General features: G+C 38.9%; 1 protein-coding gene across 1 annotated transcript in view; it reads left to right on the forward strand.

Annotated features, from left to right (window-relative positions):
• The window catches only part of RBP2 (retinol binding protein 2), a 54,225-nt gene that overhangs the window by 19,205 nt on the left and 20,654 nt on the right, over positions 1 to 14,366 (forward strand). The window contains exon 2 of the mRNA XM_044070895.1: positions 13,270 to 13,448. Within this exon, the coding sequence (XP_043926830.1) occupies positions 13,270 to 13,448 (179 nt within the window). The remainder of the gene's footprint in view (positions 1 to 13,269; positions 13,449 to 14,366) is intronic.

Here is a 14,366-nt window from a genome sequence, read left to right on the forward strand (position 1 = left end):
TACAACCCCACTCTCATACTGTATTACAAAAGCCATGTGACATACCCAGAGTATTATCAAAAATGGCAGAGAAACACTAGAACAGTGAACTGCCTTTCCTATGATTCATTTTACCAAATGGCTCAGCAGTTAGTATAATTGCCTTTAATAACAGAAACATCAGAAGATTGTGGGTTCTATCCCCCCCCCCAACAATTACTGGGATTCATATTCAAGTATTAATATAGCAGTGTATAATATGTGGGGTACTAGAATCCCATGATAAATTAAATAGTGGTCAAAGTATCCCATGTTGTTGTTAGTTCAAGTCAATTTTAATGATTCCATGACACCACTACCAGAAAAAGTGAAGGTGAATCACCCTGACCAGAAGAAAAACTACCTAAGATCTCCCCAGAATAAGCATACTAGGCTGAGCTGGTAGGCTCTACCCGACGACAAATGCAAATAAGCAGACTGAATAATTTGTTAGATATTGCCTGTTATAACCACATGCAGAGAAAGAAAAAAGGAGCTACAAAAGCAGTAATAAAAATGTAACTGAATGTGTTAGCGATTCTTTCTTTGCTAATTGCTATTTAGGAGGATAACAGTTGACTGCCTAGTTATCTGAACATGATGTTTTATGGAGTTCTTAGGTTTGCTACATCCAAACTTTAAACAATCTTATTCTGGGATGTATATGTGCACTATGGACTCAAAGAGAGGTACTGAATCAACAATTTAAATTACTAAACTAATTAATAACTGCTAGACACACCCTCTCGTGTTCACATACAGTACTGTTGGGAGATATAAAAAGGAGTTGTAAATATAGCAGTAAAAAAGAATATGGTTTTAACTGGGACACTCCCCTTTCAGATGACTGTAGCAAGACAACTAAACTGCATTTTCTTGTGGTTGCTGAACGTAATGTTCCATGTAGTTTTGCAACTGTAAGATGTTCCTACTGCCCTGACTTTAAGCAAAAGAAAATCATGTGTGACTGAGTGAGAGAGTGAGAGGTAAGTGAATGAGTGAGAGTTTTGTGTGTGTCAGCGAGAGCTTTGTTTGTGTGTGTGTGTGTGTGTGTGTGTGTGTGTGTGTGTGTGTGTGTGTGTGTGTGTGTGTGTGTGTATGGTATGGGAGATGTTCAAACTGACAGAAGTCTAATCAGATGGAGTATTTTTTATTTGTTTGTTCTAGTAATTAGCATTTTCTTCTGTTTTTTTACATTTTGTATTAATTTTTATGTATGTATTTGGTTTTGATAGGGGATAGCATTTTAAAAGAGGAATGAGAAAATATAAAATGTGGTTTATTGGGTTCTACAACACACACACAAGTCCCATGCACTTGAATACTGCAATCTTGCAGCTAGGGAGTTGGGCGTCTTGTAGCTTACACATCTGGCCACTTACACTCGAACTCAACTACATGTTTGGGAAATTGCGGAAGCCATGGGAAGAGAATAGAGTTGCTGAACCAAGCTAGAACAGAATAGTTGTGTTCAAGCAAGCTTATAGCAGCAGCCATGAATAGAAAGTGAGAGGAGGTGTTAGTGCAGATTAGGGGTTTAGGCTGTGATTGGGAGATAATTTAGATTTAGAGAGAGAAAGCTTTGTGTTTAGGGAGTAGATGGGAGTTTAGGATTAGGGAGCAATCAGAGACTTCAGGTTTAAGGAGTGGGAAGGGATTCCTAAGTTTAAGAAGGAGAAAAGTTTTACTGTTGGGTAGTGACTGGAGGGATTAATATTTAGGAAATGGGAAGGTGATTGGGAGATAATTTAGATTTAGGGAGAGAAAGCTTTGTGTTTAGGGAGTAGATGGGAGTTTAGGATTAGGGAGCAATCAGAGACTTCAGGTTTAAGGAGTGGGAAGGGATTCCTAAGTTTAAGAAGGAGAAAAGTTTTACTGTTGGGTAGTGACTGGAGGGATTAATATTTAGGAAATGGGAAGGGAGTTTTACATTTTGGGAGTGGGAAGGGAGTTTAGGGTTTGGGAGTAGGAGTGTGATTTTATGGTTAGGGAGTGATTGGGGAGTTTTGGTATAGGAAGAGAAGTGCTGTGGTTAGGGTTAGAGACTGTGTGGAAGTTTTAGGATTAGAGTTAGGGTTCTGGTTAGGCTATGCACTTCTATAGGTGTGGGTGGTGGAAGGACAAGGTAATTCACTAGGGTCAGCTATAGTAGGAGTTAGAGCACTTGCCAATTAGAGCAAGAGCATTTAGCAAATGTGCCACAAGCTACTAGCATGAGAGAACGTATAGTAAATCCATTTAACCTCTGATAAAAGTACACCCTGGTGCTAAATGCAGTTGGTGCTAGCCCCTCTTTCCTTATTAGGCACTGAGGCATATTCTTATCAGATAATAAGAGCATAACTCAGTGAGTATTCTTATTAGATAATAAATTACACCTCATCATGTTTTATTCCATTCACATAGCCAGAGTTTTACATTAAAACAACAAATAGAAAATTGAAATCCTGTTGAAGGACAAATTATTATGAATTAAACTGGGAAACATATACATCTTTTGTTACTTGTTCAATATTTTAGTTTGATATACTGAATATTGCCCTTGATAGTTCAGCTAGTTTACTTTGCCTCTTATTAAATACAACCAATCTTTTTAAGCAAAACTTCCAACACATTTCTCTTAATATGGTCAGGTAACATTACACTGTGTCTACTACAAGTGCTTGTTAGCTCACAACATACCTGCTCACTGTCACTTTCTTGACAAGGCAATACTTACTACCTATCCCTCCCAACACCTGACCCAATGAAACTATATAGTCCGACCAGAGCCCTAACACTAAACTTAAAAATCTCACCCAGTTCCTAACCCAAATAGTCTCCACTTCCTCTCTCTAACTCAAAACATCCGAACAGCTCTCATGACATATTCTCACTCCCTAACTCTAAATCTCCCTTCCTACTCCCTAATGCTAAGCTTCCCTTCCCAATCTCTAACCCTTAAACTCCCCTCCCATTCCATAAACATAAGCCCCCTTCCAAATTGCTGCCCTCATCTACACTCCTACCCCCTTCACACTCCCCTCCCCATGGCTGCCACACGTACCTCAAAGAAACTCATATATCTGGATTTGCACTTGAGCAGCAGTCTGAACAATCTACAAGATGCTCGAGGCCCTAGATTCAAGATAACGATCTTCGAACACTTGGGAGTCGAGTGCTTGTATGAAAACCCACTACACTTGTGATGAAATTCACTGTTCTGCATGATTGCCAGTCTTCTATTTAGAGAGCTACATTCAAAAAGTTTTAAAAACAAGTAGAAGTCTGCATCTTTAAACCACATCATGGAAGAGTACTGTTTGTCACTGAATGAGTCCCAGTAACCCTCAACCTATTTATATTTATGGATTGCAAACAGCTACCAGTGTTCTAGCAGAGGGTTAGTAAATGTTAGCAGAAGCACAAAATAATGCAAATTGTGCAGTTTCAAAATAACAACTAATTTTTTTTCATTTCTTTACTGTTTGATCTGCTTGAGTTGGCTAATACACTAACCTTTTTACTAGCAAACAGTGGGAATCCTATATTTTAATGATTTCTCTCCATCAATAAAATAAATTTTTACCATTTTATGAGCTAAGTTTAGTAACATTTGTAAAACTATCCTGGGAATTCATTAAAAGGTCCAGGTTAAAAAGACCCAGCTGCCACAATGCTTATAAATATGCCCCCCAGTCTCACAGACACACACACACACACACACACACACACACACACACACACACACACACACACTCTCACACACACACACACACACACACACACACACACACACACACACACACACACACACACACACTCTCTCTCTCACACACACACACACACACACACACACACACACACACACACAAGCACCATACTCCCTGTTCTTGTACCTGTCCTGTCTCCCTCCTGTGATTACCCCAATCCCCAGACCAATCCATGTAAAAGCTGATATGCCATTATGGCATGTGTCTAGTATGTCCTACTAGCTAACATACCCTCCCCACCCACCATAACCGACTGCTGTATATGTCATTATGGTAGATCAGTCTCAGTGGTGCAGTGGTCATATTGTCACCTCACAGCAAGAGGTTCTCCTGTTTGATTCTTGTTTGGGGTGGCTTCTGTCTGGAGTCTGCATGTCCTCCCTGCATTCGTGTGGGTTTCCTCCATGTGCTGCAGTTTCCTCCCATAATTTAAAGACATGCTTCTGAAGCATTTCTCCCCGGGCCTCCACTGAAAATTGCCTTTGTTCCAAGTCAGACTTTTCTGGTAAACAAATGTTAAATATATAAATAACTAAATCAGTGTTGAGTTATACCTGGTGTCTAGTGCCCCCCCCCCCCCCACTGATCTCTGTTCTGATATGGGTGCCATTATGGCACTCAGTACTGAGTTATCCTTGATCTATACTGACTCACTCTACCCATGATCCCCATACCATGGTTGAGACAGGTAGTTGAATATGACCTTTTAGGCGTGTTCACTACCTCAACATGCTAGAGGCCGGCAGTGTTGATCTACATGGCTGAGCAGTTTTTTGAATTGCTTGTTTTGTAGATGCCTTCCTAGAGGCAAATCCAGGGGCTGTTTTGCATATTCCTGTTTACTGGACTGCCTCATTAGCATTCAGCACTGCTACAGAGCTAGCCTGACACAGTGCTGCACACCTTCATGTTTGGGCACCATGTAGCACCACATTAGGGCTTTTGATGAATACCATACTGTTACAGTGACATGCACATGGAGGTGCACATGTCACAGTACCTTCAAGTATTCTCACCTATGTCTTGCCTAATATTCAGCATTGATAAATGTTTCTTCTAATAAGGCATTAAGATGTTATTGTAATTGGAATATAGTATATGTGCTACTTCCCAGTGTATTTATCCTAGTGCAAATGTCTTACATGATTGTTCCTACAAGTAGAAACTGTAGAAATAAAAGCAATATGCTGCCCATTTTTAAAATCATAAGTTTTAATAAAAACACTACTAAATCCTGAACTGCATGAAATAACATACAATAAGACTTCTGCTCTAACTCAGCCACAAACTGAATAAACAAAGACTTCAAGAATTCTGCATTTTGATTTTGGGAGAGCAGACTTTATTACTCAGTTTGAGGATTATTATTCTGCAGAAAAAAATGTGTCTTTTTAGCTGTCAGAATGCCATTTTTTTTCTTGGTATATTGCATTAATTTCTGATTATGGCTTAGTTATTTGAAAGAATACTAGGATGATTATGTACATTAGACTTGTGCATAATTGGGGTAATTTAAGGCCATTCCCATTTAAAATGATAAGACAATGTCCTTTTTCACTGTTCACAGCAGGCATTATGACACACGCATGAAGTTGCTATCTGGCAATGAATATACTGTTCGTACAGAAACATAATTGAAACCCAACTACAAGTGTGATTAATTTGCTCACTTTGACATTTTCAACCTATCACAGTGACATTTCATTAAAATGAATAAAATCCAAACCATTTACTACGACAGCAGTTTGTAACAGAATATTAGATAAGGCCCAGTTATTTTACTGGACACTTGGGCTGACATTCTTCTTATCTGTAATTACAGTGGTACATCACAAACTATTGTTTCGTAACACCTTGAATGGGCTGTTTCAGCACTACAAGTTTTACATACACAGTATCAAAATACGAATATTTTAGAATGTCATTTTGTTGTCATTACTTTTATAGCAAACTCTGCATATGTGACTGGAACATATCACAGTAAATCGTTTCTTTTCAGGCCTTTTATTCGTACAGTGTCTATATTTATTCAGACTTACATATTTGGCTAGAATTCACATTTTTATGGATGTTTTTAATTTCTAAAGCTGGTCTTTGTAATTGTATGAGTGATATCACAAGCCAACTTAAAAATTAAGTCAGATCCTATAGCTTGCTATGTACTTTACAAAAATGAGAGAAGTATTATCAAACATCATAACTTGAAACAGTGTCAAGTACTGCAAAGGTTTTTCTAAAGAACTTAGCTTAATATAAAACGAGTTGGAGTGCCATTTACACAATTAAAGTGAGTAGCTCACCAACAAGAAACTATCATAAGTTATTTGGCTAGCTGCTAGTATAGTCGATAAAATAGCTGTGAAAAATACGTATCACAACTCTCACACATTATAAGGCACATGACAGATGTTTGCTCTAACAAGAATTCAAGACTGCAGGGAGGAAGACAGTGTTCTAAACAACTTAGTGAAATTCTGATTCACAAATTCATAGTAACATGATATCTTCATTATATTCATATGAGTGTTTAATTCTTTTTCGATTTGCACCTTGAATCTCTCCTCAGGTTTAATGCAGTCTCACACATTGTGCCCACCTGTCATGCAACCTGTCACATATTTTGTTGAAGAAAGCTTGAGAGTTAAGGTGTAAATCATTACGGCATAGACAAACAAAGTGAAAACAAAAATTGTGTTGCTTTACTACAGTCTGTAACTGAACATATTAATCAGATTTTTTTTTTCCTTTGCATTTTTTATTCATTTAGCTTTTGCATATTTTATTTAATAATTGCAAGGCAGAATGAAATGTCAAGCTGAAAAAAGGTAAATTTAACTTTCACAGTTCCTTTTTGTGACCTCAGTTGTAATGTGACTTAATAGTCATGTACATTTTGCTTTCCATCTATACCTGTGCACGTATTTTAAACTGAGTAACCTTTTCAGACATCACCTTTTCTGTACAAATGGCATTACCATAACAATAAGCATGGAATAATATTGGTGCCATTTAAAAGATATTAGCAAGAATAACGGTAGTGCATCTTAGAAATGACAATTTAAAAAGGAACATTTTGTTCATTCTAAATGGCATCTGCCAGATCTGAGACCTGTTAATGACATTCAGTTCATGGGGAAGGCAGCACATAGGAAAAATAAATGGAAAAAAAAAATCAGCAGAAGTTAAGCACAAAGCAGAAATGCTCGTTTTTCATTAAGACAGAACACAACCAGAACTTGATAAGAAATGCTTTTTTTTTCACAGCAGTACTACATTCACTGAACTCATTAAATAATTTCATAAGCATTCACAATTCAGATACAAATCATTAAACAGGGAAGTCACAAACATGTCGGTCCTGTGCCCATGATAAAACCAGTGCTGGCCTTCTGATAGAAGACAATTCGCTGAGAGGTGGAAAGCTAACTAATTATAAATGACTTTTTTTCTAATGTTTTGAATGTTTGTTTGTCTTTTCCCGGTTAGGGGTCGCCACAGCGGAACTCCGGTCCGCTAATGATTGGCAGCCGATTTTTATGGTGCCAAGTTGCCAGCCTGACACCCAACCTTCAGGGAAGGCACGCCCATTCACACATGTCTTTCGGAGGCCACTTGAACTTGGGAAGGACATGCGGACTCCAAACAGAAGGCACTCCAGCCAAAAATTGAACAGGAGAACCTCTTGCTTTGAGGCAACAACGCTACCGCTGTACCACAGTGGATTATAGTTACAAAATAGCCGTATGTCAGTAACCAAGTAGTAATACCCAACTTAATGAATGGTGATGGGAAACAGACCACCCAGAAGTGATTCGATACCCCTAACACTGTAGGTAACTGTACCATTATTTTGAAGTGCATGTGCATGCGCACATGTGCACGTGCGTGCGTGTGTGTGTGTGTGGGTGTGCACGCGTGTGTGTGTGTTTGTGTGTCTGTGTCAGTGTCTGTTGTGATTTTTAAATTATTTTATTGCTGTCATTTACCACAAAAAAGGTCAACACCTGTACTTGTACATTTGTAAAAACAGACAAGTGAAGTTTAGAAGGCTCTATGGTGAAGCACTCATCATTGTGGTTTTAATAAAAAAATTGCTGAAATAATATGATGGAGATGCTATTTAGTATATTAGCAAGAAGCAGTTACAATATCATTTTCAGCTGTCCACTTGAGTTATTTATGTGTATGCTTTGTTATCTGTTGCTCATAGGAGGGACGTATACATATTAGGAACTGTGTCACTAAGGCAAAATGAGATTCATTTTATGCATATTAAATTCCTAATGGGAAGGAAGTAATAATCTGGCAGTTAGCACAGTGAAATAAATCTGACAGTTAGTGCAGAGGTTTAAGGATTTGAGCTGTTAATGAGCTGCTTTCTATAGAATAAGGTTTGATTCCCACAGACTTCTGTGTGACACTGAGTAAGGCACTTAGGCAGTGCTCTAGCAAAATTGGTCTATGCTCCTCAATGATTTCCTGGAGCACAGAGCTAGTAGCTACCTATGAATACAATGCATTGTGTGATAGCTGAATATTATGCAAGTCACTAGTCAAAAGATCAAATGGTGTGCAAGTACAAAGATTTAAGAATAAATGGACTGGTTCCCAATCAGCCATCGAAATGTATTTGTTTTTGTTTACCAAGATAGAATAACTGAGTAAAACTGTGTATTTTCAGTGGAGTCTCTGGCAGAAAAGCTTCATAAAATTATACAAATGATGTACATGCTTCACAGCAGTGTGTCAGCAATGTTACATAACATACAAAGTTAGCCAAATTCATAACATAAAAATGTATATACATTATAATATTTTAGCAATAACGTAGACTGTACAATGCCAATACTTTCTAGGTACAGAGAAAATAAATAACAGCATGTCTAGTGTATGGATTTACACATCTGCTTTTGAACACACAAAAGTTGTATTTATACAATTTACATGAATGTTGGTTTAACATAAATACAGTGTGTTGAAGCGTGATGTAAAACTCTTTGGGCACAGTAGAAGGAGTAGCTGTGTTTGAAAACATAAGTCAGCAGTCTGGCCAGTAGTAAAGCCTGTGTAATTAGCTGGTCATATGTATACTGTGTAGGAAAGTAGAAATAATACAAAATGTTAGTGTAGGAGAGAGTGCTTAGGAAATGAGTGGTAAGGCTTATCTGAAGTGATTGGTGTAGTTAATGTTAAGAACAGTGATAATATATAATGCAAGCCTGCTTAATGTAATGTCACTTTTTTAGGGAAGTGCTTCTTGGTGTTTCCTGAAAGGGATTGTGTTTTGGGTAATGTGAGAATCTCACTCTGATCCAAGGTTGGTGGTATCATGTTGCTGGGATGGTGCATAAAAAGGTTTCTTCTTCATTACAGGGCACTTCTGCAACACAGAGCAGTGTGCAATGTGTGTACTGTGCTAGATCAGTCATGAGAGATAAGCCATGCAAAATCAAGTATTAATAATTGCAGTTGTATTCAACAGATATTTCCTTTTTCAGGGTTTACTATTCTGTGTTGTGACTTGTATGATTTGTTTGATATAACTGGCTGCGTTTTACAGTTGTGCCATGAAAGGGACAAGTGTGTTTTTAATCATTTATATAAATCAGAGTTGTAAAATTATAACGTGAATGTTAGGAAACATGGTTATCAGGAAGAAGAATGCATTAAAGTTCAGTTAAAAATGCAAACTCTTGGCAGTCTAATAACAACATCAGGCTAGAAATGTCAGCTAGTCAATCACTTTCCACCCAGTGCAATGACTGTAAAAAAGTTTATTTCTTGGTAAAGAAAAAAATGGTGTTTTCATTTTGTCTGAAAGCTGCTGAGGCCTAAGTTAACAGCTATTAAAGACTTTGAAAACAGTTACTAAACTGAATTACAGAACACACCAAAGGCGCTTGCTTTCCCCCATGTGCTTGCTTTAACCCATTGAAATTAAGAAACTATCTGAATATGTCCTACAGTATCTTTTACAAGCTCTGTTGTCATGGAGGGTTAGAGCCGTGACTAAGAGTGAGGTGATGTATTTGTGCAGCTGCTCAGGTGCCTCATGGGGCTGGCACAGGGTAAGGGAGGAGTAACAAGTCTTTACCGGCTTGCCTCTTGGTGGGGATGGAGGACATGTCTGGACACATTCCTATTATAGAATCATCAGAGAAGACCAGAGCCCCAACAGGAGCATTGGCATCTAGAGAGGCATGGCAGTTCTAAAGGGTTACATCACCCCCACAGGTAAGTCACACACTTTATGCGGCTTACACATCAAATGTTGGGGCAGTTATGGGTATGCACTGAGGATTAGGAGGTTAAAGCTAGAAAACCCTGGACTCAGATGGGTGATGGCTGGGATATCCACTGCTCAGCCCCCTCCCGAGGAAGAATGAATAAGAGCTCTCACCTCTGGGTTGGGGGGATAAATGAACTGCAAGGAGCAGTGGATATGGAAGCTTAATAGTCACTCAGGCAGGGAGACAAGGGGAAAATGTATTTTTTGTGTCCAAAGATGTCATTCAATCTTTCAGCAACAAGAGAGGTTATATCAAATAAAGAACTACTATCTTGATCTTTTTTTTGTTTTTTACTTCAAATGTCATATCAGAACAGAGAGGTCTAAACTCTTGTTTCCATGTTCTATACTTCTTCTATGCAACATGAAAAAACATTGAGTAACACCCTTTCAGTTGGGACACCATCGGTACTCTACATAATCTTGTTCCTGAAAGTGACTTTTAATAGATGTTTTGCCCTTGTAGCAGATATGTTGAAGTTCATGGAAACAGATAAGGAATGGGTAATTAGACACATTTTGTTTTGTAATGTGTACTCAGTGCATCCCTGTGCCATCTGTCTGAGGACACTGAATTCCACATCCTTTGAAATCAAGCTATTTTGCTCCCAGGTGCATTGCTTAGTAAATGGTTCATAGTTTCAAGGGCTTTTACTAAGCTTATGTCCAAGAAAACTATTGAGAAGCTTACGAAAATAAAATTGCCAAAGATTCCAAAGGCAACCACAAGGCATTCTATAACTATGTCAAGAATCTAAATGGCAATGCTCAGATATGCTCTGAGCTAAAACAGAATGGCATTAAATATACTGATCCCAAGGATATTGCCAATATCCTGGCAGATCTATTCAGTGCCAACTTCACCCCCCCCCTTACCCCCTAAATGGCCCATCTCAATACCAGAAGATTGCCAAATTCCAGTAATAATGGCCACACAGGTAAAAAATGCACTCTCCAAAGCTAAGAATACAGCATCCATGGGACCAGATGACATCCCGGGCTGTGTACTACATGAACTACAATATGAACTGGCACCTCACCTAAGTGTCATGTTTAATCATAGCCTCACCTCAGGTTTTGTACCCACTGAGTGGCGCACAGCTACAGTTATCCATTTCACAAGGGGGGATCCACCTTGGATCCCAGAAACTACCGTCCCATCAGTCTGACAAGCCTTATCTGCAAGGCCATGGAGCGTATTATCATGGAACTTATAAACAAAGGCATTGGCAACCTTCAAACACTGGACCCCACCCAGTTTGCGTTCGTGAAGGGCTGATCTTGTCTCCTGAACCTGATTGACTTCTTCAAATCAGTCTCCAGAGCCATGGACTAGGGTAAGGTGGTCCACACAGCCTATCTAGACCTTGCCTAGGCCTTTGACACCATCCCCCACTCTGGAATCATAGATAAACTTACTAAGCTGGATATTAATCCCTACGTCATCCAATGGGTTGCTAACTGGCTTACTGATAGAACCCACACTGTAAAAGTAGCCAACTCCAAATCCAGCTCCAGACAAGTGACAAGTGGAGTACCTCAGGGTTCAGTTCTGGGACCGCTCTTGTTTGGCATCTACTTCTCTGAAGTACATGCCAACACTAAGGGACTCTGGCTAACAAAGTTCGCAGATGACTGCAAACTGGGAGCCATTACTGGATCCCCAAATGATGTGGATACTCTACAAAACGGCCTTACAGAAATGGATGATTGGTGCCAAAGCCATGGGCTCAAGCTCAATGCCAAGAAATGTATAGTTATTCCCTTCGGAAAAAAACATGTACCCATGAATTACCATATAGGTGGCAATACACTAAACACCAAAAGTGTGATAAGAGACTTAGGGACACAGGTGGATAGTGGTCTCACCTTCGATAACCACATCGCCACAACAGTCAGGAAATCCTTCTTTATGGCACACCTCATCACTAAGGTCTTTTCATCCAGAAAAAAGGAGGTTATTGTCCCACTGTACTCATCCCTCATTAGACCCATTATGGAATGCAACACCCCGTTTGGTATGTACCTCTCAAATCATCTGCAACAACTGGAAAGGCCGCAGAAATACCTCACTAAAAGAATCACAGGCCTAAAGCAGATGCCCTACGCTGACCACCTTAAAAAACTCCAGCTATACTCTGTCGCATATCATCTACTCAGAGGTGATCTCTGCTTAACATACAAGGCCATGTCAAACCCAGAGCTGTTGGACATGCTACACTTAAAGAAATCCCAATCCCTCAGAGCCACACGCTCCAGGGATCTAAACCTTGTCATCACAATAAACAAAACATGCTGGAGGGGATAGGTTCCTGACCCAGAGATTCCCCAGACTCTGGAATAGATTGCCCATACATGTCAAGTAGAGTACCTCTTTGGCCCTCTTTAAAAGGAACCTTGACGATTGGATGGGAGAAAGGAAATTCACCCTGGGGATCACGTCAGTCACCCTGCTAGACAGGGGTCCAGGGACGTAAATAGTGTGGGAAAGAAATAGCAAGGGAATTGTTATGGCTAGGCTTGTATAGGCCCTAGGGCTGACAGCTGAACCTATGAACCTAGTGACATCAGTCAGACAGTGAATACAGACAGAAGACTAACAATGTCTCCCATTAATTAGATTTTCTCCTTATAGCCTGGATGAAAGCAGTCAGAAAGAGATTTAATGAACAGGTGGAGTGATTCAGGTCTTCTAGATAAGGTAGTAAATCACCTCTAGGTCATTGGTTTATGTTTAGCACAGTCTGCGATTAACTAAAAGTCATAAGTTAGGACTGCTCACCTATCATATGAAAAATTAATTTGTGTGCATTTAATATCACTTGTGAATATACATGTATCTATGTCACAGGCAATCAGCAATATGTCTCACTTTACCTGGCAGCAAAGTGACTGATAAATATTGAAGCAAATGTTACACATATTCTGGGTGATCATTTTATCTAAGAACCAGCCTCTCTAAGGCAGAGCAGGGCCCTTTGACAACATATGTAGACAAGCTTGGAATGTGGATGTGCTGTACCTGTCACACGACTGAGAGGATTTGATGCTCTATTACTATCACACAGCGTTCTAAAAAAGATACTCTTTGCCATCTTCCTTATTTCATACTACTGTAACTGTGACATTATCTTACTAGAGTCTTCATTTCTGTAGAGCACAAACGCATTTTTATAAAAACACTTCATGATGAATTTCATTCTTTTTTAGACATAGATATTATCACCCGTAAGGTTGCTGTGCACCTCAAGCAGACAAAAGAATTCATTCAAGATGGAAATTCTTTCAAGACAAAGACCCTTAGCACCTTCAGGAATTATAACCTAGATTATGTAGTGGGAGAAGAATTTGAAGAACATACCAAGGGACTGGATGACAGAGTTGTAAAGGTATGGTAAACTTCTATTCTCCTGTTACCTAGATACAAGAAGAATCAATCATCCTTACTAAAATCTTGAATCTGCATCCATAATAATCAAAACATCACATTTCTTGTAATATAACATGAAAGCTATATTTTCCCTCTGATGTATCCTATTTAGGTAACTCTGCAAGCCTTGTTAGACTGGGGATGTTGTACGTCTTTAGTCTTTAGACTAGTTCAGGAACTTTTTGTTATATCTGTCATTGACTAAATCCTGCACAGTGGCCCTGTAGTACAATTGTTGAACTTGGGTTTCTTCATTGCTATCCAGCAGCTACCGCTTCAGCTTGTTTCCTACTATGACAATTAATGTTTGTCACATGAATGACTCCATGTTGTCATCGGTCTTGTATATGATCTTCCAGTTTAAATTGATCACACTCACTAGAGGATCACAATTATTTTCTGACTTGCTGTCACCCACTGCATAACAGGGACTTATATGATGTATCATGGTACATCAAGGGTAGTGGTAAAAACTGGTGTTTGGTTTTAAATCCCACCTCATTTAGAAAATGCTGACAATGGCCTAGATAATATTAGTCTAATTTTTAGCTAATGAAGTGTACTTCGCTAAACACTTCCCCAAGAAAAAAGTAATTTAAGTTTGCTAAATTATAACTGCCTTAATTATTTGCATGAAGAGATTAATGTGAACTCATGGTGATCATGAGGAAAAAGAGATCAGGGGTTTTACCCTTCTTGAAGGGGAGTTGAATGTAACAACTTTTTACATGCCTGAAATTTTAATTTACATACACCAAGTCAGTTTCTTACACCAGCACCGACAGCTATGTATTTCAGAACACAATAATGTTGTTTATTACATTGAGGAAACATTAACGTATAATTGGTCAAACAAAATCATACAAATGCTCATCGT

The sequence above is a fragment of the Protopterus annectens genome, chromosome 4.part1 (assembly GCF_019279795.1).
Source record: "Protopterus annectens isolate FY-2018-M chromosome 4.part1, PAN1.0, whole genome shotgun sequence".
Classification (NCBI taxonomy): Eukaryota; Metazoa; Chordata; order Ceratodontiformes; family Protopteridae; genus Protopterus; species Protopterus annectens.